The sequence below is a fragment of the Pagrus pagrus genome (assembly GCF_965226575.1).
Source record: "Pagrus pagrus genome assembly, chromosome: 8".
Lineage (NCBI taxonomy): Eukaryota > Metazoa > Chordata > Actinopteri > Spariformes > Sparidae > Pagrus > Pagrus pagrus.
In genome coordinates, this window is record NC_140192.1 from 33,080,230 (window position 1) to 33,107,328 (window position 27,099).

General features: G+C 41.8%; 1 protein-coding gene across 2 annotated transcripts in view; it reads right to left on the minus strand.

Moving 5' to 3' along the window:
- The window catches only part of zfr (zinc finger RNA binding protein), a 60,460-nt gene that overhangs the window by 10,790 nt on the left and 22,571 nt on the right, over window positions 1-27,099 (minus strand). For both annotated transcript variants that reach the window (XM_084360964.1, XM_084360965.1), the window contains exons 5-15: window positions 22,604-22,816; window positions 9,748-9,995; window positions 9,328-9,531; window positions 8,437-8,758; window positions 7,945-8,138; window positions 7,722-7,841; window positions 6,944-7,089; window positions 4,826-4,982; window positions 3,202-3,404; window positions 1,761-1,911; window positions 1,153-1,294 (exon numbers count right to left, since the gene is read on the minus strand). In XM_084360964.1, coding sequence (XP_084217090.1) covers window positions 1,153-1,294; window positions 1,761-1,911; window positions 3,202-3,404; window positions 4,826-4,982; window positions 6,944-7,089; window positions 7,722-7,841; window positions 7,945-8,138; window positions 8,437-8,758; window positions 9,328-9,531; window positions 9,748-9,995; window positions 22,604-22,816 — 2,100 coding nt within the window. The remainder of the gene's footprint in view (window positions 1-1,152; window positions 1,295-1,760; window positions 1,912-3,201; window positions 3,405-4,825; window positions 4,983-6,943; window positions 7,090-7,721; window positions 7,842-7,944; window positions 8,139-8,436; window positions 8,759-9,327; window positions 9,532-9,747; window positions 9,996-22,603; window positions 22,817-27,099) is intronic.

The window sequence follows — 27,099 nt, forward strand, 5'->3', positions numbered from 1 at the left end:
TTACTGTAGCTTCATATTTTCATTCTCAATTCAAAAGAGAAAATGGTTCGTCTTTAAATTATTTGTCCTCATCTTTCCATTGTTGGTAAAAACAACAAAACTTTCATTTTTGCTGAACCAGTCTAAAATCATCTCCTACTGAGCCCAATTTTGAGTCTTGTGTGTGTAAAAGAAACATGTCAATCAACTCAGGGGAGCACTTCAGAACAGGGGACCTCAGCAAGGTGAACTGTTCACCAGTACACAAAAGGAAGATTTGTTTCCTGTGGGAAAATAATATCCAATGCCAAATCTTGATTTGAGAAAGGGATGGAAAATTTAAAAATGTTTTTGTACAATTCTTTCCAAATTAAATTTTAGGAGCAGTTATGCCTCCTGTTGAGCATTTGTTCATCTTCTGCAGGAATTCTCATTTTTTTCTGCTCATCTCAAAATTTGGAGAAAAGATACTGTAAATGCTTGTCTCCCATCCAATATAGCCGACAGTAAAATGGAAACAGAATCCCTTGTAACACAGGAAACAAAATAGAATCTCACCTGGGAAAAACTAGAGACTTAACACAATGCAAACACTGATCATGCTTTGTTTAAAGGATAAAGATAGCCTTTGAGAGGTAGGAGTTACAGAGCAAAAGGCCAAAGAGCATTACTGCTGGCACTTGCCTCTTTCATCTTTTTAAAATTTGACATTGTAAGTGAGTTGCCTCACATATATAGGGAAAAATTATAAAGAGCATTAATTGAGAAAAAAATAAAGTTGGGGGTCTCTCTTTGGCTCCCTCCTAAGACATTTGAAAGCAAATTATCTAAATCTAATTTGTCATTGAAAAAAGTCTGTTTAAACAAAAATTACATTTTGCAGGTCACATACTGTGGACAACAAATCCTGATGGAGACCACAACTAAAGTTATTAAATCCGATGAGCTTGCACTTCCTTTGTTGCCCTGTCATTTCTGAAATTCAAATGCATCACAGATGAAGAGAAAGTTGCCACAATGACTGAATTTAAAGCCAAACAAAATCTTTGTGGAGTGCCAGCAGGACAGTGCTCTTCAAGGTATCATCCAACATACTGAAACTGATTTCTTAGAGAGACAGCAGAAAGACAAAAGAAGAGGAGCAATGGGAAAGGCTGTGATGGGTTTCCCAACCTCCATCCTGGCCATTTTCCTCTCTGATGACAGGTGAGGTCAGTGTGATTATGACTTGCATCTTTGGGTCTGTGCAGGATGTCAGAATGATGGCAGCTTCCTGGATAGATCCCTTGACCTCATATTTTTCTGCCGTTACCATCTGGAAGAAATGGTGTACATGCAAATGCAAATGTTATTTTAAAATCCATTGTATTTACACAACTAGTCTAAAGTCACTTCTCAAAGTAAAAAAATGGGAACATACCCAGTAGTTGTCATCTACACTCTGTGTTCACTTTCATAGGTACAGCTTTTAGCTCATGTGAGACTTAATAACAGTTCATTCTGCCTGGCTGGGAGAAGCCATGCCATTACTATTGCTGCACAAATTTTACCTTCATTGGAGGACATCAACTAAATGAAACTGCTGGGCAGACCAGGCACTTGAAGTGTTATCCAGCTATCTTGTATAAACTCAGAAGGGCTGCAGCTTTAAGTAGTTAAACGAGGTCACAACTTTGTCTTGACAGCTGCTGTCAGGCTAACTGGTTTAAAAAAAGCAAAGTACCTATTGAAGTAAACACTAAAGAAATTAATTATGGTGTGATATATGTAAAAGATAGTACTGTTAGTTGTTTGGGAAGGTGCTCCACAATGCGGGTGAGGAGGCGCTTGGTGGGCTTCTCAGAGCACAGCAAGACAAGGTTCACATCCTTGTCCCCACGAAGAAGCAAGCCTTTGGCCAGGACTCCAACCCTCATCACTCCCTTCAGGGCTCTGAATAGTTACACAAGGAAGATTGGGGGGAAAATATTGAAGAACAAAAGCAATAATTAAAATGTAATCTTTCTGAAAATTGAAATACAACCAAATACAAAATTTCATTTGCTTGTTGTGAAATAATTACTGGATATCACTACCTCCAATGGAAAGATAATTAGACTCGTATGAACAAATTTAATCCATTTTTGCTGTGGTTTTTGGACAGTCAAATTGAAATGTACTCACATTGTTTTGTTAGAAGGAAAGAAGAAATGAGCTGAGCAAGACAATCTGTCACTCACCTCTGCCGTTAGCTACATTTCTACAACTTAAAAAGGCCAAATGTAAAACATTCAGCCTCAGTAGATGTCAGAAAACAACTAATTGCAATGCAAAGATATAGTGTAGTAAAGAAGTCCTGAGCAGAGAGTGATGTTACAGTCCCTGTCTGTTGTTGTTGTTGTTGTGTTGTTCTGAAGCTTGCACGTGCATGTGAGCCCCCTGCTATCTGAACACTTGGACCGACTCTCTCTCACAGAGACACAGATAGACACACACCTCATCTCCATGCTTTTATGACTCCATTATACACAGTTTCAGCATGTGCAATCAAACAGTCCTTCAGTTCATGTGTGTTTACGTTGGTTGTTGGCCGAGCTCAAGCAATAGTACACTTTGAACTGATGCTCATGCAGTTCAAGTTCTAGCCATGGGCAGATGTATAATAATGCCACTTCAGTATCAGATATCCAATAGTCAAATAGTCTGACCACTTACTTCTCCAAATGGAGTTTGGATTATTGCTTCAAATAAAGAGTCAGCTGTTTTGCTCAAAATGATCTTGGTGTATAACCTGATGGTAGATTGCTATGAGATCCTGCTGCAGTGTTGGAAGTTGTAAAACATTAATTGAGGCATCTTGTGTACTCTGCAGTCCATCCACCAATTTAGAGACTGTAGATGCAACATAAATAACTGCTGGTATATGATGGCTGCGGTTAATTAACTGACAGCAATACAAAAAAGGAACTCAGATTGTACAAATTCTGAATGTCTAATGTAATTTTTGTAAGATTCATGTCTTCATTCATGTCTATCCAGTTGTGGCAGTAATGGATTGCTTCTGGGACTGAGTTTTGCAGGTATTGGGCAGATATGCCAGCATATATGGATCTGTGCAGGACTGTTTTAGAATACAACATTTGCATGAGGACAAAATAATATTTCTATGCAAAGGAAGAACAACCATTCTAGCTTTCCAGTATTCAAGCAGTCTAACAGGTATTAACAGCCCAGATATCACACCTGTCTTTAGCAGGTTCTTTCTTCTCTTTGTCCTCTTCTTTGACCTTGTCCTGGTCTGTAATGATATCTGAGACCAGTTTGAGGGCACGTTCTGTGATTGAGACGATTTTCTGGATAGACTGGAGTTCATCTTCTGATGGGTAGATGGCTGCATGCTTGGTCATGACATAGCGGTCATCCGAAGAATCTGGCCGACGTGGGGGCTGAAAAAAAAAAAACAGAGAGAGGGTGTTTAACGGTCATTTTAGCTTAAATGTCATGTTTGGAGATTTCTGAAAAAAGATCGCATCATTAACAAACAAAAGAGTCTTCAACGATAACGATCTAAAGTAAAGCTTTAAAAAAACAAAACAGACAAAACAGGCACCGTACATTACTGATTTACAATTTTAGTTTCAACAATTAGTAACTCTACAATTGTTAAGACCTAAACACATTTAAAATTAACTTTTGTATTTAGACAAAGACTGACATCAGACATTACAGGCTGCCTTTCAATGTCCTTGTCTCCCTTTAGATTTGCTTTAGTTTGTTTTCTTGGTGAATATATGGAAAAAGTGTTTAGTTGTATTAATTGTGTTTAAACAGTTGGTTAAATGTCCCTCGGCCATTTTCCCTCTTGGCAGAATCAGTGAAGTTCAACTAAATTTGTTGGCTTGCTGGCACGGACTTGTTTCTTCAGCACAGTCCACATTTTCTCGATGGGGTTCAAGTCAGGTTCAAGTCAGGACTTGGGAAGACCATTCCAGAACCTCAATACTAGCCTGATTTAGCCATTCTTTACCACTTTTGATGTGTGTTTGGGATCACTGTCCTATTGGAACCCCCAACTGCGCCCAAGGCCCAATCTTCTGGCTGATGATTTTAGTTTTTCCTCGCAGAATTTGGAGATAATCCTCCTTCTGCATTATTCCATGCTGCCACGTGCCATGCTCTTTAGACTTACAGTTGCTTGTACAGTTGATCTTGGGACCTGTAACTGCTTTGAAATGGCTCCAAGTGACTTTCCTGACTTGTTCAAATTAATAACGCACTCTTTCAGATCAATGCTGAGCTCCTGAGACTTTTTGATTGTAGTATTTGTGGCTGAGTCTAGTTGGTGTATCAAACACGCCCTATTAAAATGGGCCTAGAAAAGTCATCAGCTGTTATCAATCAGAATCACTCAAAAGTTAAGAGGCCATGCTACAAAGAAAAATTTGATTCACACAACTTTCTACATCACCAAAATTGGTCATTCGATTTGTTGTATATATATTTTGGACCCAGCAGATTTGGTCACATTTTCAGAAGATCTATAATAGATTCTGATTTGAAGCAAGCTTCAGGAATGCTTTTTGTGACAAAGTAGTATGTGTTCCACTTATTCCATCACAGAAAAAATGAGAGCTGTAGAAATCATTGGAACTCAAGACTGCCATGATATACATTTCCTTTACAAGTGTATGTAAACTTTTGACAAAGACTGTAGATGGTTTCAACCAAGTTCTGGTCAGGAAGAATGGTTAATGTCAACAACCAGATAGTATGATGACTGTTAATAGTTGGTGATGGAGTTGCTAATGGCTGTGCAAAGGTGACACGACAAGCTAATATTTTACTATGCACAATCAAAAAGCCCTACCACAGGTCCCTGAGGCTGCAGGCCAGGCATGCCAGGCCGGACTCCAAGTAGACCAGGAGGCCCCTGTGGATACCCTCCGTCTGGCATACGACGTCGGTCGTCCCAGTGGTGCTGCTCTTCCTCCATACGTCTCCAGTACATGTCTTCTTCATAACGCCTGGAAATATAAAACCACAGCTAGTCTTCCCTCCGAGTCTAAAACTGTACAAACTGATTTTAAATGTCTAGTTAGCAGGTGGCTGACAAATTAAAAGACCAACATGAAGTGTTGCTGCAAGTTTTTGTTTCACCATGAGCATGAGAAATAGCTTTAGTGCTCCGGTTCGAGTTTGTAGAACTCTACAGGAGGGATGAACACCATTCTTTTAAAAGATATTCCCTCAATGGGTTTGTCTGTAAAGACCCTCAGTCATCCAAGTTCTGGTATACAAGAAGTGCTTAGTCAAAAATTAGTGATTGGACTTGCTTAGCTCAGACAGGACGAGACATGAAAGCATCTGATTGGTTCTTTCAACTCGGACCGAGAGGGAGGGATTGGTCAGAGTTTTTACAGGCCTGCAGCTGCCACAGAGGTCTGATTTATTTTGTTCCTTTTTCTGAACACATTGGCTGTATTCGAAACCGCATACTATACTGCTAGTACGTAGTGATTTGGCCAAAATGTAGTATGTAGTATGTAGTATGCAGTATGCGAACAAAAGCAAAATCTGCAGTATGCGAAAAGTTCCCGTATGTCGTACTGATTCGGAAAATATTTCCAGTATGCATCCGACCAGTCTACTCTGCCTACCGTTTCCCACAATGCAATGCGCTGGAGCCTGGATCATGACGTCCTCGTCACGTACTCCGGAGCAGTACAGCATTTATGTTTGTTCACATAACATAAGTACAGTGCATAGGCTACTTGACTATTGTGACAAAAGCTATAGGTACAATAGAGATCCAGGCTGTTGTACATGTGAAATGAAAAAAAGTACTCTGTTAATTAAAACTTTTTTTTATTAATATTTGGTGATTTCAGTACATACAGAGCTCCCGAGACATCGCTATACTGTATACTGTCCACTACAAACATGAAGCTTCCCTCTAGCGTTTAATCTTCAAAGAGCAGCGGTTAAGATAACTGGCCTGCTGTCTCCCCCGGGACAACGACGCATGTTGGCCAGCGGAACACCTCTGGAGGCGGGGCTGCTGCCTCTGAGACGAGCCGCTCCTCAGTCCCTCAGGTGGAGCTTCGCTTCTCCGAAAACATCGAGGCAAATTACTAAACAGCCGCCATTTGGGTAAACTAACCGCACATTGGGGATCTAAATGGTTACTTTCTCGCATGAACAAATATTAAAACTTAATAAAGTGACATATTTGTTATGAGAATTTTGTGCTATATGTAGAAGAATGTGAATTGATGTTACACAGCCCTTTTTAGAGAGACTGTGAACTGTGACTTGTGATCTCTTCTATGGCCTTGCCTTGAAACTTACCTTATGACCTAAGTAAGGAACCGACAGATACTAAAGATAAACATTCTCCTCTCTGTAAATGGGCTTGAATAAGCATCTGTTACAGTGATGACACACCCAGAGTGAGAGAGAGAGAGATAAATACCCTGATTTCCTCTTTAGACAGCGAGTCTTCACTTTGTAACTGATCTGCGTGTTGCTCTGTGAATGCTCCTCTTGTACAAGATTAAAACCCTTGTTTGAACTATGAGCCGAGTCCGATCTCCTTCCTCCAGTTCTAAATGAACGCAGAATTATTTTAACAATATTAACAGCGCTACAGTGGAAAATAAAACAGCTTTGCGCCTGTTTTACAACTACCGCTGCCGTTCGCCACAAAATGCATTCTGGGAAACTTGCATACTGCATACTGCGGTGTGAACGGCGTCGGTCTGCTGAAGTAGCATGCTGAATCCCACATTCAGTATGCAGTATACAGTATATACTAACACAGTATGTAGTAGGCAGTACGGTAGTATGCGGTTTCGAAAACAGCCAAAATGTATGGACTACTTTCAGGGTGGAAAGACCATTTCACCCAGTATAACAAAAAGTGTTTCTGAACAGGATTACCAACTATACCTTTAAGGACCATTGATAAGAAAACACCATAACAGACCTCATTTCCATTCTCCAGCGCTCCTCCTCCTCTCTTCTTCTCCAGTACTCCTCTTTCTGCATCTGCTTCCTCATCTTCTCTTCCTGTATCTTTCTGGCTCGGATGCTGGGTTTCACCTCCACCTGCAGATCTGGGTTCACCTTTTTCTACAAAAAAAAAACAAAAATTACAGGTGTAATAGAGAATATGGAAATATGAAAACTGTCTGACAGGGTTCTCAACCTGCTGGCCCCCATTTAAATAAGTTCTTTATTAGCAAAAAAGATCTGCACTGTTAAAAAATTATTTCCAAAAAAGTTTAGTTAAATATGAAGAAAATATGAGTAGAAGTGCTGCCAGGTGTCCGACAAGATATAAAGTAAAAATGTATTTAATTTGTTAGTTCAGTGCAGGGTTTTAATATTTAATTTAAAAGTAGGGAAAACAAAATTTGCAACTGTTACAAACTTATATAAAAATGCATACAAACTGCTGTTTGCATTTTGTATTATTATGTTAATAATAGAAATAAAAAAACTAAATTATCTTAAATATTCCGCTTTCTTATAAACACTGAAGTGGCCCCTTACGAGATGACAAAACCAGCAGTGTCCCCAAGCTCATTTGAATTTGAGATCCCTGATCTATGACTTAAAAAAGAATATTCACTACTCAAATGTGGGCTTTAAGAGCAAATATGCATCACTGTCAGAACTTAATTGCCTTCTCTGAGACACCTGATAAACACACTAACGTGTATAAATTCTGTGGAGTGGTGCAAGACATGTCAGCTACAGACCTTGTATTGCAGGCGATGCCTCCGACCTTTCAGATGCATTTCCTTTGCATTTGGATCATTGAAACTACATTCACATAGCTTGCAATGGAAGCGGATGACTTTTCCTTCATCGTTTCGGACCTACCAAAGAGTTCCAATTATTAGACTCAAGATTTAAAAAAGGTATTTCTGCCAAGTAAGTGTAGCTTGGCACCAGCCCATACACAGGTATGTCAAAACTCACTTCCTCGACGTAGTCATGCCCGACAGGCTGGACGTCACTCTGCAGTGCAGCCAGGGCTGATGTGGACAGAGAGTCGGAAATGTCAGTCTTGGGGTCTTGAATACCTGAAGAGGGCATTGTAGGTTTGGAAGTCTCCACTTTGGTGTCTGCTCTGGCCTCGTCCATCTTCACTGTGGTCTGTAATTTATTTCCCCCTGCAAATATTCAGTATTGATATTTAGATATTTTTGACAACACTACTTACATGTTAAGACAAAGTGAGAACAAAAAATTCTGTACACCTTATATTGTCTGACACACTTAAACAGTCACACGATCAAAAGGCTGATTTACAGAGAAATGGAATCATCTTTCAACATTTTACATAATTACCTTCTAATAAGGGATTTTTACCTTTGCAAAACTTGAAATTTCATGAAAAAGATTGAGTAAGAAAGTAGGTCCAACCTCACAAGAAGCTAGACGCTGCACCCACAACATATTCTTACTAACCAACAAAATTGATTTTGGGGGCGTTGACTTTCTTCCCAGCTGACACAGAGTTGGCAGCAGAGAGGCTGTTGGCCAATGGGTTCTTCACACCTGTCACACCACTGCTGACTATGTTGACAGGTTTCAGGTAGGGGGGGCTGGAGCTGTTGGCAGGGGAGGTGGACGAGGCAGCCATACACAGAGAACTGGTGGCGCTGGAACTGCTCAGGTTAGCTGTGGTGGTCTTGCTTGGGGCAGCTGTGGTGGAGGATAATGTCTGAGTGACCATGCTGGGCTCAGTAGAGGGAATGGGCTTACCAAGTTTGGTATGAAGCTTCACAACCTGGAGAAGAGAATTCAGAGGAGAGAAAGAATATTTTCAGCAGGTCTGACGTTTCTATTTAAAGACGCCTACAGACTGAGACTTCAGCAATCTCAAAAGTTTATTGTACGACATGGATCTAATCAACTTGGGCAAGACATCTAGTTTGTACATTGTAAAATGATAAAAACTACTGAATCGTAGGCTACAACACAAGTCAAGAACAAAACATCAGTGTGCATGCATCATCCATCTGCTATAGCAGTAATCATTTAAACTAATGCTGCATTCCAATTGTTTGTTTGGTAGACGTAGGTCTTAGCACTAGTCAGGATCCTGTCTTCATGACGTTACAGGAAAAAGAGTGCATTGATGGTGCATGGATGGATGGAAACTATACCACTAAAACATTTTGGCAACAATTACATCAAATTATGAAAATGATTAAAAACTTAAACTCTCAATTTGGGATATCAGTTAATAGAATAGAAAATCAAGGGCCATTTTGTCTTGCTACCATTACAAGGGTTAAAATTATATTTAGCCACCAACTGAGGGTATATAATGTTATGTCCTACTCTTATCCATACCTTCTGGTGCTTGGCTCCACGGATATGGGCAGCATAGGCATCAGCGCCAGTGCAGGAAACGTCGCAAAGTTCACAGCGGAGCTGGTTCTGAGCATTGCGGGCCAATACCCCTCCACCACTTCCACTGCTGCTGTTGCTCTGGGAAACCTTCAGCGCTGCCTCCTTCTTCTTATGCTTCTGGCCTTCAAGATGCTCCTTGTAAGTCTTATGCATTCAATGTTTAGCGGAAGACAGAGCCATTAGAAACACTGGATGACAAGCATTTGTTTGGGACACTAAAAGTCATATAGAGTGACTAAATCATTAGACTACACATCTAAAAAAAAAAATCAGTATATATTTATCCAAGGCTTTCTCTTCTCAACTATGCTGAGCAAAATAAAAGGTATGATTAACCCATATCTGATATATTGAACTCACCTGCGGGCCAGCACAGCTGATCTTACAGACATCACAATAGTGGATCTGAGGGGGTTTGGGCGGCTGCTTGGGTCGAAGCTGCTTACTCTGAAAGGGGGGTTTCTTGGTGAAAGTGTTTCCGGTCCATGCTGCTGTCGCTGCTACAGCTGCCACTGCCTGCTTCTGTTGTTGCTGCTGCTGCTGCTGCTGCTGGTAGTAGCTGGAGGCAGCTGAGTAAACTGCTGCCTCATAGCCAGAGTAGGAGGTTCCTGGAAAAGTATAATGCAAGGCTTACTCATAACCTACTCACTGCGCTTCTATCGCATAGCCATTTGAAAAGGTTTTTTTTTTTTTTTAATTATATCTTTATTTGGAGTGGACAAAAATACACAGCATAACAACATCGGCAAGAGTGAAAACAAGCGTCCCTCCGGTTTTGTTTGTTTTGAGCCCAGAAAAAACGCATCACCAGCCCTCCAGGCATGCGAGTCCAAAAAAGGCACAATCATGGGTCGTGGAACAACCTACAAAATTAGACTACAAAAATTTCAAACTACAAATTTCACAGCAACTGCAATGGAATAACACCAGTGGATACACGCCATCCTCTTAAAGACATTATTGACAATTTGCCCGAGGTACACAAAGCCAGGTGAGATTTACATGCTCACTTTGAAAGAACTCTGGTACAACTTACTTGTAGATAGAACAGTTTACATGGAACTATGTACAGGAACCAGGGTGGTCGTTGTCATAGAGATAATCAACAATACCTAGTCAGAAATTAAATAAGTAATCTATAAAATAATATTACCAGTGAGATCAAATAAAATCCGCTCTCGTGGGGGTTATGAATGAGATCCAGTTGTTCCAGATTTGGTAAAATTTGTCCTTTTGGATTTTTAATTGAAAGGTCAATTTTTCCATCCTAAATATCTCTAGGGTAATTCCAATCCAATCCTCCAGGGTAGGCTGTATTGGACTTAACCATCTCCTTGTAATTGTTTTCTTAATTGCCACCAAAAGTAATTGCAGCAGCTTTATCTCGCACCTGCGTTTCAAGAAAGAGACAAGACCCAGGTATAGAACATCAAAAGCCAGAGGTATTTGGGTGTTAAAAACAGAACTCAAGGAAACCTGGATACCCCTCCAGAAATCATTTAACTTGGGACACTCCCAGAAGATATGATAATGGTTAGCCACAGTCGAACCACATTGTCTCCAGCATGGCATATGTGCACCTTTATACCTCTCCTGATATGGTGTCTTGAAATATCTAATAATATTCTTCCAGCAATGCTCTCTCCAGCTCATGGAGCTGGATGTTGTCCACTGGAAGGACCAGATATTGCCCCACTCCTCCTCAGAAATCTTAATCCCTGATTCCCTGATGTATAAAGTGTTATTAGCATTGGCATGGGAAAGAGCTGTGTACAGTCTTGAAATGGAGTTAGAGGGGGTCATGGTCATGGCATTTTTCAGAATGTGGAAAAATTCTGATTCAACTTCTGTGAGGTCAGTCAATTTACATTCATGAGCAATATATGATCGTAATTGCAAGTATCTATGAAATTCGTTTCGAGCCAAGCCATGATTATCCCGCAAGGTCTCAAAGCTGTGCACAGTGTTTCTTTGAGTAAGTGAGAGGAGTGTTGTGAGACCATACAGTGTCCATGATTTAAAACTAGAGTCATGCCTGTTGGGAACAAAATCTGAGTCATAGGCAAACCATCTGAAAATTCTCAACATTCTATGTATCTCACAAATATTAATTACCTTCTGCCAGACTTGGAGTGTGTGGGTCAACCAAGGGTTCCCCAACTTTTGCAAATGAGACATTAGACCTTTATCCGCTATAACAGCTTGAATGGGGAATTGATTTGACAGACTGGACTCGAGGTCCTTCCATCTAGCTGTATATGTTTCATTACACCAGTATAAAAGGGGGGCTATCTGTGCAGCATAATAGTAATTCCTTAAACAAGGGAGGCCCAAGCCTCCACTTTCCTTGGCGAGTTGAAGGGTGGCATATTTAATCCTTGGTTTCCGGCCCTGCCAAATAAATCTGGAAATCCATTTGTCCCATTCCCTGAATTGATTTTCACTCACCTCTATCGGCAAGTTTCTAAAAAGGTAAAGTAGTCGGGGGAGCATATTCATCTTAACTGCACTTATCCTAGAACTAAGGCTCAAGAAGGGAATCAGATTCCATCTGTGTAAATCAGCTTTTATACTCGATGATATTGGCTCATAGTTTGCCCGGAAGAGCCCCGAGAGATCCCCAGTCAGACGTATCCCCAAATATTTAATATTTTCATTTTCCCAATTTACCTTAAATTTCTTGCGTAAAGTCACAGGAGCTACATAATTAAGTGTCATCACCTGAGTTTTTGAAATGTTAACTTTGTAGCCAGATAACTTCCCAAAATCAATCAAAGTAGACATCAATTCATTGAACGACCCCTCCGGCTCCCCCAGGCAGACCAGCACATCATCAGCAAACATTGCTACCTTATGTTCAACTCCTGACAGTGCAACACCCTTAATTTTTTGATTTTGTCTTATTAGTTGACCTAGTGTCTCTATAAATAAATCAAATAGGAGTGGTGAGATTGCGCAACCCTGTCTGCACCCACGTTTTAGAATAAAGGCCTCAGATAGATCACCATTGACCTTGATACGGGCTGAGGGTCTATCATATAGCGCCTGAATTACTCTGATAAACTTATCCTGAAAACCAAACTTCCCCAGCACCTTGTACAGGAAAGCCCATCTGACAGAGTCGAAAGCTTTCTCAGCATCTAGGCTCCCTATAATTGATTAAGTTTTGTCCTTTTGTATTTGACTTAAGATGTGTAGTATTCTTCTGATGTTATCAGTTGTTTGTCTATGGTGAATAAAACCAGTCTGGTCTAAATTAATAAGGTCAGGCAACAGCTTCTCCAGTCTACGGGCAAAAATAGAGGTAAACAATTTATAATCTAAGTTGAGTACACTGATCGGTCGATAATTCCCACATTCTCATCTATCTTTCCCCTCTTTCGGGATAACTGAGATTGTTGCCTCCCTCCAAGAGGGTGGGATTTCTCCCTCCTGTAGGATGTAATTAAATGTCGTTAGTAATAGTGGAGCTAGTTCTGTCCTTAGGCTGCGATACCACTGAGAATTGTACCCGTCCGGCCCAACTGCCTTTCCTGATTTTAGTCTGGTGATAGCTGCATTAATTTCCTCCACTGAGATTGGTTTAATTAAATTCTCATTTTGAAAGTCTGAGAGTGATGATAAGTCTAGAGAGCCAAGAAAGGCATCAATGCAATCCTCCTCAGAGGCGCAAGGTTGTGAATATAGATCCCTGAAGAAGATCTCAAAGCACTCCTGAATCCTTTCTAATTTAGTTTCCAGTATATTAGTTTTAGGGTTCTTAATTTTGTATATTGTACTTTCCTCTTGTTGTTTACGTAGTTCGTACGCCAGGTATTTTGCTGATTTCCCTCCCATCTCATAATATTTCTGCCTCAGGAAAGTTAAGTTCTTCTGGGCCTCCTGCGTGTAAATATCATTGATTTCACCCTGTATTTTCCTGATTTCCTGCTTTACAGTGGGCTCTGGGTTATTTTGATCTGCCTGTTGTTTCAGCTTTAAATTTGACTGTAGATCTGTTAGTTTTTGCCCTTTGGTTCTCTTTAGGTGAGAAGTAATAGAGATTAGTTTCCCTCTCATTACCGCTTTAAGCGTATCCCATAGAATAGTTGGCGATACCCCCCCTGTGTCATTAATTTCTAGAAATTCTTTTATGTCTTCCTTTATTTTAGATACTATGGCATGGTCATTGAGTAAATGTGAATTAAGTTTCCACAGAGTGTTTCGTTTTTTCCTAGCCACCTGCAGAGATATAGAGATAGGACTATGATCAGATAAGTCCCTCGTTAATATGTCACATTCTCTAATCTTAAATCTATTCACATTAAACATAAAAAAAAAGTAATCCAGCCTAGCATAAACTTTGAATGAGCCTGAATAATGTGTGTAGTCTCTGATAGATGGGTTTAGCTCTCTCCATACATCTATTATCCCCATTTCTACTATATAAGGATTAACTTTTCTTATGAGCGGGTTAATCTGATTGGTCGGATTGGAGGAGTCCAGTCTGGGATCGAGCCTAAAATTAAAGTCCCCCCCACAGATAACCGTGCCCTGAGAGTCAACCATTAAATCAAAAATACTCATATCACCCAATACCAATACCCAATAACTCCCGGGTGGGGCATACACATTTAATATTGTGATTTCAGACCCCTCTATCCTTCCCGTAACCCAGCCAAATCTGCCTTCATCATCACTGATTTCTGAAATATGTTCATAATTAATCGCACTAGAGATAAGTGTAGCCACACCCCTCTTGTGTTTAGATTTGACAGATGAGGAAAATACATATTTAAAACCCTTTCTTTTCAACCTCAAGTGATCCGCTTGGTTCATGTGTGTCTCCTGAAGTAAGGCAATCTGGCCTTCTTCTTTCTTTAGTTTAGACAGTATCTTACTCATCTTAATCACATTCAAGACCCCATTTACATTAAAAGAAATAATTTTCACTGGCTCATTTTGCATGTAGTTGTATTAACTGACCTCACAGCATATCTCCAACAGCAGCAGGCAAACCACCCTTAACAAACAACATATGAAACAAGTAAGGAATAAACAGAAATATTTGGTGTATAACTGAAGCATGAATGCTCCTGACCACACTTCCAGCAGTGAATCACTTCCACTGCTTCCCTTAGTCCTTGAAGGAATACCCCTATTAACTCTCTGAGTAAGGGGGCCTTCCACTGTGATGGCGCCCTCAGTAAAGAGCACCCCCATCCATTTTAACGCGACAATAATTACGTTTCACCATGTCGTCCATATCATATAGTTAACATTATATTAGTTCTCTTCCCGTCTGTATACTTGCAGCCTCTCCTTGAATCCTGCAGCTCCTCGGTTCTGCCGCGGGCGCCGACCCCCAGCCTCCCGCCACGACGACCATCTCTGTAGTTGCTCTCAGAGTTGCCGGTGGTTTAATCACTTTCACCGGAGCCCTCGGCTCGCCAGATCCGCTGTCGCTTCCTCCACGGTGTTGTAGGTTTTCGCTCCTTCTTCGTAAAATACCTTCAGGCGGGCTGGATAGAGGGTCCGCAACCGCAGATTCTTATCTTTCAGGGCCCTCCGCGCCTCTGCATACTCCTTCCTCAAGGCCATGATCTCCGGAGGATAGTCGTGGTCGAGGTTTATCTTGTTGTTGTTCCACATAAAACCCTTCTTCTGCCATGCCAGCCTGAGCACTTCTTCTTTCACGGTGAAGCACAGGAATTTTACCAAGATCGATCTGGGCTGGGAGCCGTCTGGTGGGGGAGATGATAACGCTCTATGCGCCCTCTGGATCTGTAGTTCTGTTGATGAGGGGATGTTGAGATTCTCCCGAAGCAGCTTCTCCACAAACTGGGCCATAGTTTGTGAACCCGATTCCGCTCCCTCCGGGACCCCGTATAGTCTGAGCGTCTCCCTCCTCGAGTAGGCCTCCAACGATGTCAGTTTTGATTGAAGCTTTTCCTGTGGGTCCTGTGCTGTTATCATCTCGGATAATATCTCATCTGTATTTTGGAGCTTATCTTCATGCCCAGCGACCCTGGTTTCCACTTCATTGAGCCTCGCGTTGGTTTTGTCCAGCTCTCCTCTGATGTCTTGTAGTTGTATTTTCGTGTCTTTCCGAAATTCTTTCACCTCTTTCCCAACACCTCTTAGTTCTTCCAGTATCAACATCAAGCTTGCCGGTTCGCCCTCGTTCTCTGTCTCAGCACCGTCATGGCTAGGAGCAGGTGAGGCGCCCCGGCTAGCCCCGAGAGGGCTAACGTTAGCTTCTTCTGTTAGCTGCATCTCGCAGCTTCAACTTGTTCGATATTTGGCTTTTTAACTCTCCTGTTCTTTTTGGACGTCATTTATGCCCCTTCTCCCTTGTTATCGTGTACTTTGTTGGTTAATTAGTTCACTTTGGGGCAGTTTTAATTAATTCTCGTCGAGAGCTCTCTTTCTAAGTCGCCATCTCTCACCTTTGAAAAGGTTTTGTAGACAAGACTAGGTCAAAACGTAGTATATGGCTGGACCGTGTCTAGTCAAGATTTGAAAATGTGGCCTATTTGTTACTGGGGGAGTCAGTGGTAGAGTTTACGATGTGAAATGCTCGTGCAAAGAAACTTGGCAGAATATTACTTTGAGTGTGCGGTAATTTAGGAATGTGTTGAGTAGTTATTACATTCACAAAAAAAAAAAAGTATATATATATATATATATATATATATATATATATATATACACACACTTTTTTTTTCCTCTCTTCAAGTTTGTTTATGAGTTATATGTGGCCAACAAGTGAAAGAATGACAACAATACACAATTCAAGAAATTCTTCATTTCAGGGATATTTTATTCATGGATTCCCAAAATATGCCATGTTCAAAATTATTCATACCTAGTCCAATGTCTTTCTTTAATAGTCAATCGCATAGCCTTTGTTTTTTGATTTGTTTAATTTTTTTCAGATTTTTAGCCACAACAGGAAGTCGGCTATCTTCAATGGCGTGCAGCGATTTTCATTTTTCCGACGCCGTCTTCGGGACTTATTATATTATTATATTATATTCGCAGACTCACCAAATTTGGCCTGTAGCTTCTTACCCATGAGTATGTTAATTCAATACCACAACTGCCCTCATGCACAGCATGAAAGCTCAGTAGCGCCACCTAACACCCCCCTTATGGCTTTTCCCATTCATTTTTTTCATTTCTATACCTTGCATTTTATTTAACTTGTCCTACAGATTTAACACCACAGACTTCACACTTACTAAATATCATCTTCAGACCTGGATGATGACACCTTGTCAAAGGCTTTCGCCTCCGATATACCTGGTGGGCGTGGCGGTGCGGTTAATTTCGATGACCCCCCTTATGGCTTTTCCCAATCTGTACGGACCCAATATGTCTATGCCTCGTACTTTAACTAACTCGTCCTACAGATTTAACACCACAGACTTCACATTCACTCAGTAGCATCCTTAGACCTTCAACAGCCTGCGTTGTGCTTGGGGGGCGTGGCGGTGCGGTCAATTTCGATCCTTCGCCATCGCGCAGAAAGTCCTTATAACTTCAGCATACAATGGCCCATCTACACCAAATTGGTCACACATGTAGAGGGGTTGTCCCTGAATAGGTCTATGCATCAATACTGTGTTAAGTGAAAAAATGGCTCCAAAGCGCCCCCTGGAATATTTCAAACTTTAAGCCCTGCCTCCTACATGCACGTACATGAACGAAAGTCCGGACCCTTATGCATCATGGCCAGACGCACAAAAAAGCCTCTTGGACTCATACCCTCAGTCTAACGGGAAGTCCGCCATTTTGGTTCAAAGTTGAGATTTCACTGCCATTTCCACCCATTTCTATGGCTCGTACATTAATTATCTTGTCCTACAGATTTAACGCCACAGACTTCACAGTCACTAAGTCTCATCCTCATACTTTGAAGATGGTATGTTGTGTTTAGCTTTTGCCTACGTTATTCCTGGTGGGCGTAGCAGTGCGGTCAATTTCTATCCTTCGCCATCACGCAGGAAGTTCAACATACAATTTCCCATCTTCACCAAATTGGTCACACATGTAGAGGGACTGGCCCTGAATACGTCTATGCATCAATACTGTGTTAAGTGAAAAGATGGCTCCATAGCGCCCCTTGGAATATTTCAAACTTGAAGTCCCGCCTCCTACATGCACATACATGAACGCAATTCGGTATACATATGTATCATGACCAGACGCACAAAATATTCCTAGGCACCGAAACCCTCAGTCCAACAGGAAGTCGGCCATTTTGGTTCACAGCGGCCATTTTGTCAAACTTGAAGCCCCGCCTCCTACATGCACATACACTAATGAAATTTGGTACGCATAAGTATCATGACCAAACGCACAAAAAAGCCTCTTGGACCCATAACCTCAGTCCAACGGGAAGTCTGCCATTTTTGTTCAAAGTTGAGATTTCCCTGCCATTTTCACCCATTTCTATGCCTCGTACTTTATTTAACTTGTCCTACAGATTTAACGCCACAGACTTCCCAGTCACTACGCATCATTCTCATACCTTGATGATGATATTTTGTGAAAAGCTTTTGCCTACGTTATTCCTGGTGGGCGTGGTACTGAGGTCAATTTCAAAGAACTAAACGGACCCAACTTCTATGGCTTGTAGTTTCACATCTTTTCCTACACTTCAGAGTTCACATTCACTCAGTAGCATCCTTAGACCTTCAACAGCCTGCGTTGTGCCTGGTGGGCGTGGCCGTGCGGTCATTTTCGATCCTTCGCCATCACGCAGGAAGTCCTTATAACTTCAACATACAATTGCCTATCTGCATCAAATTGCTCACCCTGAATACGTCTCGGCATCAATACTGTGTCATATCTATAGCACCACCCACTGAACACAGGAAGTCACTGAAGACGTCACTGTTGTGTTTTGTGTGACACGTATGCCATTCAGGTAGGAAATTTCCACAGCCAACGGGCGAGCACACATCTGGGCGCACAGCCTCCAACAGCGCCATGGCCCGACGTACGTGGAGGGGCGAGGGCCTGTTCATCGCTGCTTGCAGCTTTAATTTAGTCTTTTTTTTTTTTAGGCAGTTGTCTTAATAATATGTATTGCTGAGAGGTACAGGTTATTTCCCCTCCGATTTAATTACCAAATTTCCATTTAAGCTCAACTATTCTCCATTTCATGTTTGCCATGTCTTATTTCCTTCACCATTTCATCTATACAACTGCTTTCAGTTAAAACTATAAATCCAGCTTTTGTATTTTAAATTTTACTTCAGAATATCATTTTAAATTTGTTTTTTAGATTTAGTTTTTTCAAAGGTTTATTTATGATCCAATTCCTAATTGTGTAGTTATAATCTTCTTAAATTGTATATTTATTTTTAATTTCTATTTGGACTTTGAATTTTAACTATGACCAAAAATATCCTCCATACATAGGATGCTCTGAGCTCTCTGAAAGTATAACTGAATTTCTCAAAAACCATTTCTGACAAAATGTATGAACGCACCTATATTTAGCTAAACAATCAGTGGACTAATGGTAACTCTTAATCATTAACCCATGTTTGTATAATTAATTCCGTAACACACCTGACATGGATGAGGAAACGAGACATGAACTCCGAGCTTCGCAGTCTGCATTTTCCACCTGTACGTGAGTCTACAGATGAAGCTTTTCTAAAACTTTCGTCTGTGACGGGTCGGTGCTGGGACCTCAAAGGTTCCGTGACTAGAATGAAATCCCCCGCAATGACGTAGTGAAAGCGGGGCTGAATCGTAACGCCCCCTTCCACATGTGGAAACCAGTTTCAATGGTTTATCCATCCACCAGGCGGAGAAGTGATGATGGAAGCTGAAGCATTACTTCAACCTGAAATTGGTTGTTCTTACTGTATCATGGGCATACAGTATTTGACGCGTGTCAGAGAGTGTGATTCCCTCACAGAGCATATCTAATCATTGTTAGGCCACCATATGATGGGGTCATCAATATTATGCCTCAGCTTTTTGTTTTTCAACAGTACTGCATGAAAGTGAGAGTAATATGGCCAGGGCATTAATGATTTAACAGGAAGGAGGAGGCTACGTGTGCAGCACTTGTCTGAGCGGCTGACAGCAGTGGTACTGGGACCATCTATTATAGTGTAAGAGCAGTTTTCTTGTTTGTTATTGCAGTTATATTAATGCAATTTCTCATGCTGTTAGATTACTGTTAGACCACGCCATCAAGAGAAGAAATCCGAGAGCAAACTTTTTTTGCCACAGTGCAAATGTTATTTTACAAAGGCCACCAACAAATATGGATTGAAGCTGAATATTTGGTTAAGTAAAAACATCTTGTGGACTTTGGAAAACTTTTGAATATATTTTGACTTTTCGACTTTTCAAGCGATTTGAAATTATAAGAAAAGTTTTGATTACACGAGTCAGAAGCAATCCTACACAAAACAATACAAAGACAAAAACATTTGCTCATTTTTTCTGTATTTCCGCAAATGTGGAAGGCACATTAGAGCATTTTTTGGTGAAGCAATGATGATATCTAGTCTAGAGATGCACCGATCCGATACTGGGATCGGATATCGGCTCCGATATTGACTAATTAGCTGGATCGGATATCTGATGAATGAGGCCGATCCAGCATTCCGATCCAGTCCTTTCATTTTTATTAATATTGGGCGCGGGTGTGATGTCAGAGAGTGTTGCTCAGCTCCAAAGAGTATTATGTTTGTGAGTTTTTGTCAGCAGAAAAGAGTGACTTTAGAAGCCCTGTACACTTTGGAACGCTACAATATCATACACAGCAATACAGTTACAGCGATCTAGTCACGCCGGTTACGTCATCACGCAGAGCACGCACAGCACGCACAGCAGCTAGTGATGAGCAAACACAGAGCAACATGGAGCAAGCGCCGGACCGAGCTAAGTCTGCTATTTGGAAACATTTCAAACTTGATACGACAACAAGTCTGACTGCATCATGCAATATCTGCAACGCGAAAGTTGCGAGGAGTGGTGATAAAATTAGTAAATTTAACACCACAAACTTAAATAAGCACCTCCAAAAGCACCATGCTAAAGAGCACGCGGAGCTCCGAGCGAAGCCGGCAGAGAGTACAACGACGCAGCTAACTTTGGTGGATGCACTGCAAAGACGGGAGAAACTGCCAGCCGGCAGCGTGAAAGCAACCAACATAACAGAGAAGGTTATGGAGTTTATTGTTTTGGATTCGCAGCCCCTCTCTGTTGTTGATAACGAAGGATTCCGCCGCCTACTTGAACATCTTGAGCCAAGGTACAGTTTCATAACCATCGCCATCGTTTCAAAATCCTGCGCTCTTATTAGAGTGACTACCTTTGGCTGACGTGTCGGTCCGCCATTTTTGAATTCCAGGTATATGATTCAGCAAAATCAATATCACCCCTTTGAATTCGTGTCCGCGCGTGGTTTCACCAAATCACGTCCCGGCCATTTCGGTAGTTTTATGAACGTGAGTTCACCAAATCACGTCCCGGCCATTTCGGTAGTTTTATGAACGCGAGTTCCCCAAATCACATTCCGGCCATTTTGTAGTCCTACGAATGTGACTTCCCCTACGTCACGTCCGCAATTTGTAGTCAACGTCCGGTTCGGCCATTTTTGTAGTCTTTACAAATGGTAAATGGTCTGCATTTCTATAGCGCTTTTCCAATGCTCTTGGACAGCTCAAAGCGCTTTACAATACATGCCACATTCACCCATTCACACACACATTCATACACTGATGCCAGAGGCTGCCATGCAAGGCCAACTGCTCATCAGGAGCAATTTGGGGTTCAGTATCTTGCTCAAGGATACTTCGACATGTAGCTGTGGGGAGCCGGGATTTGACCCGCTGTACCTCCTGAGCTACAGCCGCCCCCAAAGACCTCACTGCCCTTGTCCCCACCCCCACCCCCACCCACACACACACTTTCCTGTGATTGGTTTGCACAATTTGATATTGTAATAACAGCTGGTTGAGAAGTCCAGTGTTCGGAATTACGCCTTCTATTTCCCTCATTATTGATATTCCTGTAATATCAACAATTTGTGATAAATTTCAGGCATTGAGACTAAAAGCATATCAATTGATTATTGATCCCTGATTCCAGGGTGGTGCTCCGGTGATTATTAATGAATAGTGATAACATACATTTCATTAATCAACATTAATAACTTTATTAATAATCGATAATTAATATTCCCATTGAATTTCAACACAACTTAGAGGTAACGGGGAAGAAGAATATGGTTTAGGTTTAAAGGGCATCTTCACCGTATATGTTTTTTGTGAGGGACACACCATCTCATGATGACACCCTGCAATTGAATGAATGGGCATGTTTTATAGTGGAACCTAGACACACCCCCAGCGGCTGGGAACCGACTGGCAACTGGCTGGCAGCCGAAGGGCAATCAGTTGGGGAGAGGAAATCGAGGCAGCTGTAACTGTAAGTGATGCACCTTCACTAGATCTTGGGAAAGAGTTCTTGTGTTTCTGCACTTACATATTTATTGCACTTGTGGCAGCGCACTGTATGCATAGTTTAACCAGACTTTGGAGTGCACTGTCATGGGACCAGGGTCTCTGAAAGTGTGCATGCAGGCAGAGAGAGCTGTCCTGTCCTTCACACAGCACACTGATGACAGCCTCATGAGAAAGACAGACTTCACAGGGCTGGCAAATGGCCACACAGAAGTGTAGGCCTACACGACTGACTTGAAACAAAATCCAGCATTGAGGCAGCTTCCTACAGAATTGTTTTTTTGTTTTTTTTGGGGGGGGGGGGGTTGTTTCCCCTTTAGACTGTAGCCGTTGTGTTTTATTTGTCTAATTAACATAACATCGCCACACACACTCTTCATTTACTCTGCAGCTTGCTCGACCTCTGCTGCTCTCTCCGTCTCCCTCATTGAGGTGGTGAGTTAATGCCAACTTCTAATATTGTTTTAATAAACGCTTACCGACAACTCCTGCATAGTATGCCTCTAAATTAAGGTCTCTCTCTCTTGTTTCCGTCTTAACTATTCTTTATTTTCCAGTAACGCATCCTGCAATTATGTTTTATTTATCAGACAGATGTTGGGCAAATGCAGTACAGAAATATAATGTACCGACTTACTTGGCTAAATACAATTGTGAGGAACCAAAAATGTTTTTCTCTCAGACCAATGTTTTGCACCATTACAGTCAGCAGTTAATTCCGTGTCAAAGCTTACCAGAGTAGGTGACAGCATTTGTGCTGTAGGTTGGGCTTTGGGAATATGAAGGGACCACAGATGCTGCAGCGGGTTGGACGGTGGAGGTCACAGGGTAGATGGAGAAAGTGGATGAGGCTGGGCTGGGAGCAGCTGGCTTTATCACAGTCACTTGTCGAGTCTGCTGGCTCTGGGTGTATGATGTTACCCCCTGGCTATATCCTGGTTTGGGGGCTAGAAAAGACAAAAGCGGAGGTACTTATCAAGTTAGTCCCTGAACGAGGTTTCAATGTCTTTTGGATCAATTGTTTAGAGACTGATGATGGTATGTCTGTGGATGTACATATAATCCCCCAGACAAATTCAGAAAATCAGATCCCATTTTGATACCATTCATGGTCTGAAACAGCCAAACATATTTATACACCAGTATTGGTGAGAGCAAGACTACAGGAGAGTGAATACACTTGTTGAGTTGGCTTTAAGGAGATCTATGTCTTTGTCTTAATAGCTAGATTTATAGAAAATGCATGACTGAGAACACTATATCCAACATAATGCATTTTCTTTGATTGGTATGCCCTGAAAAGCTCTCTTTCAGAATGTGTAGAACTGCACCATATGATATATTATGTTGCCATCTTGCTGTTATTATCAGTGTCTTGTAAGCCCATATGGGCTGGGCACTACTTGGTGCATGACACTTTTAAAATGACTATATACAAATACCGGTTTAATTAATTGATTTGTTTATGTAGTGGAGGAGACTGCTATTCCCATGCTGGATTCAGATCTTACCTACTGACAAGGGACTTGCAGGATAACAATGCATGTAATTGGGTACAATGCCATCTCATGGATAAGACAGTGTTTCCCCTATATGCATCTAGCAGCAGTGCACCTCCGCTGCTAAAATGTGACTGCCAAGTGCTGAATTCTTATATTTTTCACAAGAGGAGAGGAGGAGGAAAGGGGAGGTGAGGAGGAGAAGGAGAGGGGAAGAGAGGAGCCAATTGGTGGAGAGGGCTATGTTTAATCTTACAGTTAGCGTGCATTGTTTTGCGCCATGGATGCCTCATATAGCTACAAGTCAATTTACACACCTGCGAGTAAAAGCATACATGTGGAAAAGAGGATGCATTCCGATAACTTTAAAGTAACATTATATTATTTTGCGCTGTCACACACAAAGAGGACTCTCGCAGGAGGGGAAAAAAACAAACTGTCATGCAACTTCTTGTGAGTGTCGCACAGCAACATTACAGCAAACACAGTCATGTGTTGAGAAAACGTTAGCACTGATTTGTGAAATAAACATCTGTTTGAGCCATGTTGATAAAAGATCAGTAGATACTCCACATGAACAGATTGTTTTCTTCTTCCTGGAGGTCGGCTTACCGTGCGTGAGGGACACCGTGATGCTACAGCTGTCAATCAACGACCGTTGACAGATTCCCTCAGAGATATTACCACTGAAAATGTTAAATTTTAGTAAATTAGCACTATTTGATAATACAACACTGTTGTGATGCAAGTTAATTCTAGAAAAAAGGAGAGTTAAGAATGAATAATTGTTAGAACAACTGACAACTAGCTAGCTACACCCAGTTGATGTGACTGGTCACCTAGTGGGTGATAGGGGTCACACATCAATAGCTTATTTGTCAAATCACATAGGTGTATACTATGTTCCCATCCTGGGAAAAATATAATCTGCCGCCCAGTATTTCTCTGTAAACACAAATAGCACTGTTTGCAGTGGCAATGTAGTATTTCTTAGCTGGCAGGGTGACAAATTTTTCTTTCAGCACTACATTTGGTGTCCCCTTCAGGAATTGCTCTTGAGGAAATGTCATACAATTGTCCCCTCCAAAGCCGATTTGGCCCCTGCATGTTTGAATTTTCAAACGAGTTAAGAAATTGTGTACAGTGACACCTTCGCAGCTACAACTCAATCCTAGTGGAAACATTGTAAGAGGATCACCGTTTACCGCTTGCCGTCTTTACATCACTGTAAGGAGCTGTATTTAGTTACTGCTAATGCAAAAGGGAACATCCTCCATCTGCTGCTTCACATTAAAAAGTGTTCAGCGCAATTTCCGCATGGGTGATTGAACAAGAGGCTGTCTGGAAAACAGAACATTTTCCCCCTCAAGAATCTACATAATTGAAAACATAATTTTAAAATGGTATAATAATATGCATTGAAAACATTTCCTAAATAAAGCAGCAAATTAAGATTTTTTTTTTCCACAAAGCCATGCTTATGCTCTGGTTTTGTTTAAGAACAAAAAACAATTGGTTAATTCTAGGAAAAAACAGTGTTGTTGGTTACAATAGCCATCTGTTTTGGTCGCCACAAATACCGCTGTTGATGTCCTGAGGTCTCGTTAAAAACACTCAGTGTTTTTTGAATATTTTTGGTCCCCCACCCACCCCCCAAAAAAACACTTTTCATTGTATATCCAGATCCAACTCTCAACACATACCCCACACTTCAAAAATGGGTATTCCCACCGTATGCATCAATGACAGCCGGACATATTTGGCTCATATTCCTTACTAGACATTGAATATTGTTTTTCTGTATGGCCCTCCATTCTGCAATGACAGCAACTCTGACTTCCTGGAGCTCACATGGTGGTGGGTCATGAGCATGGACGCGACTTTTCACCTGATTCCAGAGGTGCTCTTTGGGGTTCAGGTCGGGTGACATGGCCGGACATTCCATGTGAGGGACACCACACATCCTACTGGAGATGCGTGGTGACCACACAAGCACTATGTGGGGGTGTATTGTCAGCCATGAACATGAAGTTTGGGGTGTACTGGCGCCACTGGGGGATGATGGGATGGATGATGTCCTGCAGGTAGGACTGACCCGTGACTGTTCCCATTGACAAAAACCAGATCAGTTTCTCTGTCCATCGATATTCCAGCCCATACTGTTAACCACCTCCTCCAGCTCTGTGATTTGGGACCATGTTGACCGTTGCATAGGGCTCACCCCCACACCTCAAAACTCGTTGCAGCTCGTCATTCTGATGCACAGTTATCCTGCTCTCATCAGTGAACGTCACTGACGATCATTGCTAGTTGGTCCAACCAACATGTTGCCTGGCCCACTGCAGATGTGCTCAATGGTGCCTGGCATTTAAGGGTGTCACACTCAACAGTCGTCTGCCGTTCAGCCCATAGTGGTGAAGCATGATCAGACACATTGGTTCCTCTGACAACTCTCAAGACGTCTCTGGAGTTGTGTTGCAGTGGCATCCCGGTTGCGTAAGATATAGGTCCTCAGATACTGGTCATCTGCCCTGTCTGTGACTGGTGGGGCAGATGCCAACTACGATGCCTTTCACGCACTGGACTATTGTTCCGATGTCGAGAGACCAGTCTGCTAATGACACTCTAGCCCCTTTTAGATAGAAAATGCGCCGCATTTGCGGCCAGGTAAAGGCTGCAATTTGCCGCCTTGTCTTTGTGAAACAGAGGCGTAATATTCCTCCTTTTCAAAAAAGCCGGCACAAGGTAGGCGTGAACATATGACATGACGTGAAGCACAAAGTGGGGGTGCTTCTTCTCCCGGCGAAAGCCATGTCGGCTAAGCTCCTCTGCGACCTTTTCGTACAAAATGCCATCTTTCACAGTCCCCGTGATCTGGTTATTGACGATTCTCTCAGGTGTGATGGTTAGCATCTCCCGGATCTCAGCAGCTTTCCAGTTGCTCATCTTGACGTCCGCGGATGAAGTGATGAACCGACTGCAGTGATCAGCTGTTTCCTGCTTTAAAAACTCCCGGCTGTGGCGCGCACAACAGTGCACATCTTCGACACCTCCGCCCATGTCACGCAATTGCCGGCACATTGACGCCTTGGATTTACATAGCACAATGGAGGCGGCAAAAAGTGTACCCTCCGAGGCATCATATTGGCGGACCAAAACAGACCCTCAATATGCCGCGCTCTGTCTAAATGCGCGGACCTAGCCGCAAAAAGGACAGCCAAATTGGCGGCTTGCTGTCCAGTGTAAAAACGCCTTCTGAGACACTTGGAGTTCATTAGCAAAATCAATTTGCCTACTCCCTGTCTGGATATGGGCCAAAGCCAATTGGCGCTACTGCTTAGTCAGCTTAAGACGGTTGACCATGACCATTTCAAATGGCCACAATGGACACTCACTCATTATCCAGTACCTTTATAGCCCCAAACAAACATTTTTGCTCAATAACAGCTTCTACCATATTTGTGTGAGGTTTGAGTTTGACCCTCATTTGAGTTCTAGTCTCACAACTGAGCTGAAGCGGTTCCACAAACAAACAAAACCATTTTTCATAACTGAGATACAAATGACTCTCCATGAGTAAAACTATTGAAGCAACAAATAAACTGTTGGGCAAACCATATGCACACATATCCCAATATCCCTAACTAATTTTGTGTATTACTTTTACCTAGGGCTGTAAAAAAAATTATCTTATTAGTTACAAGAGTTGTGATTAATTTATCAAAATTAAT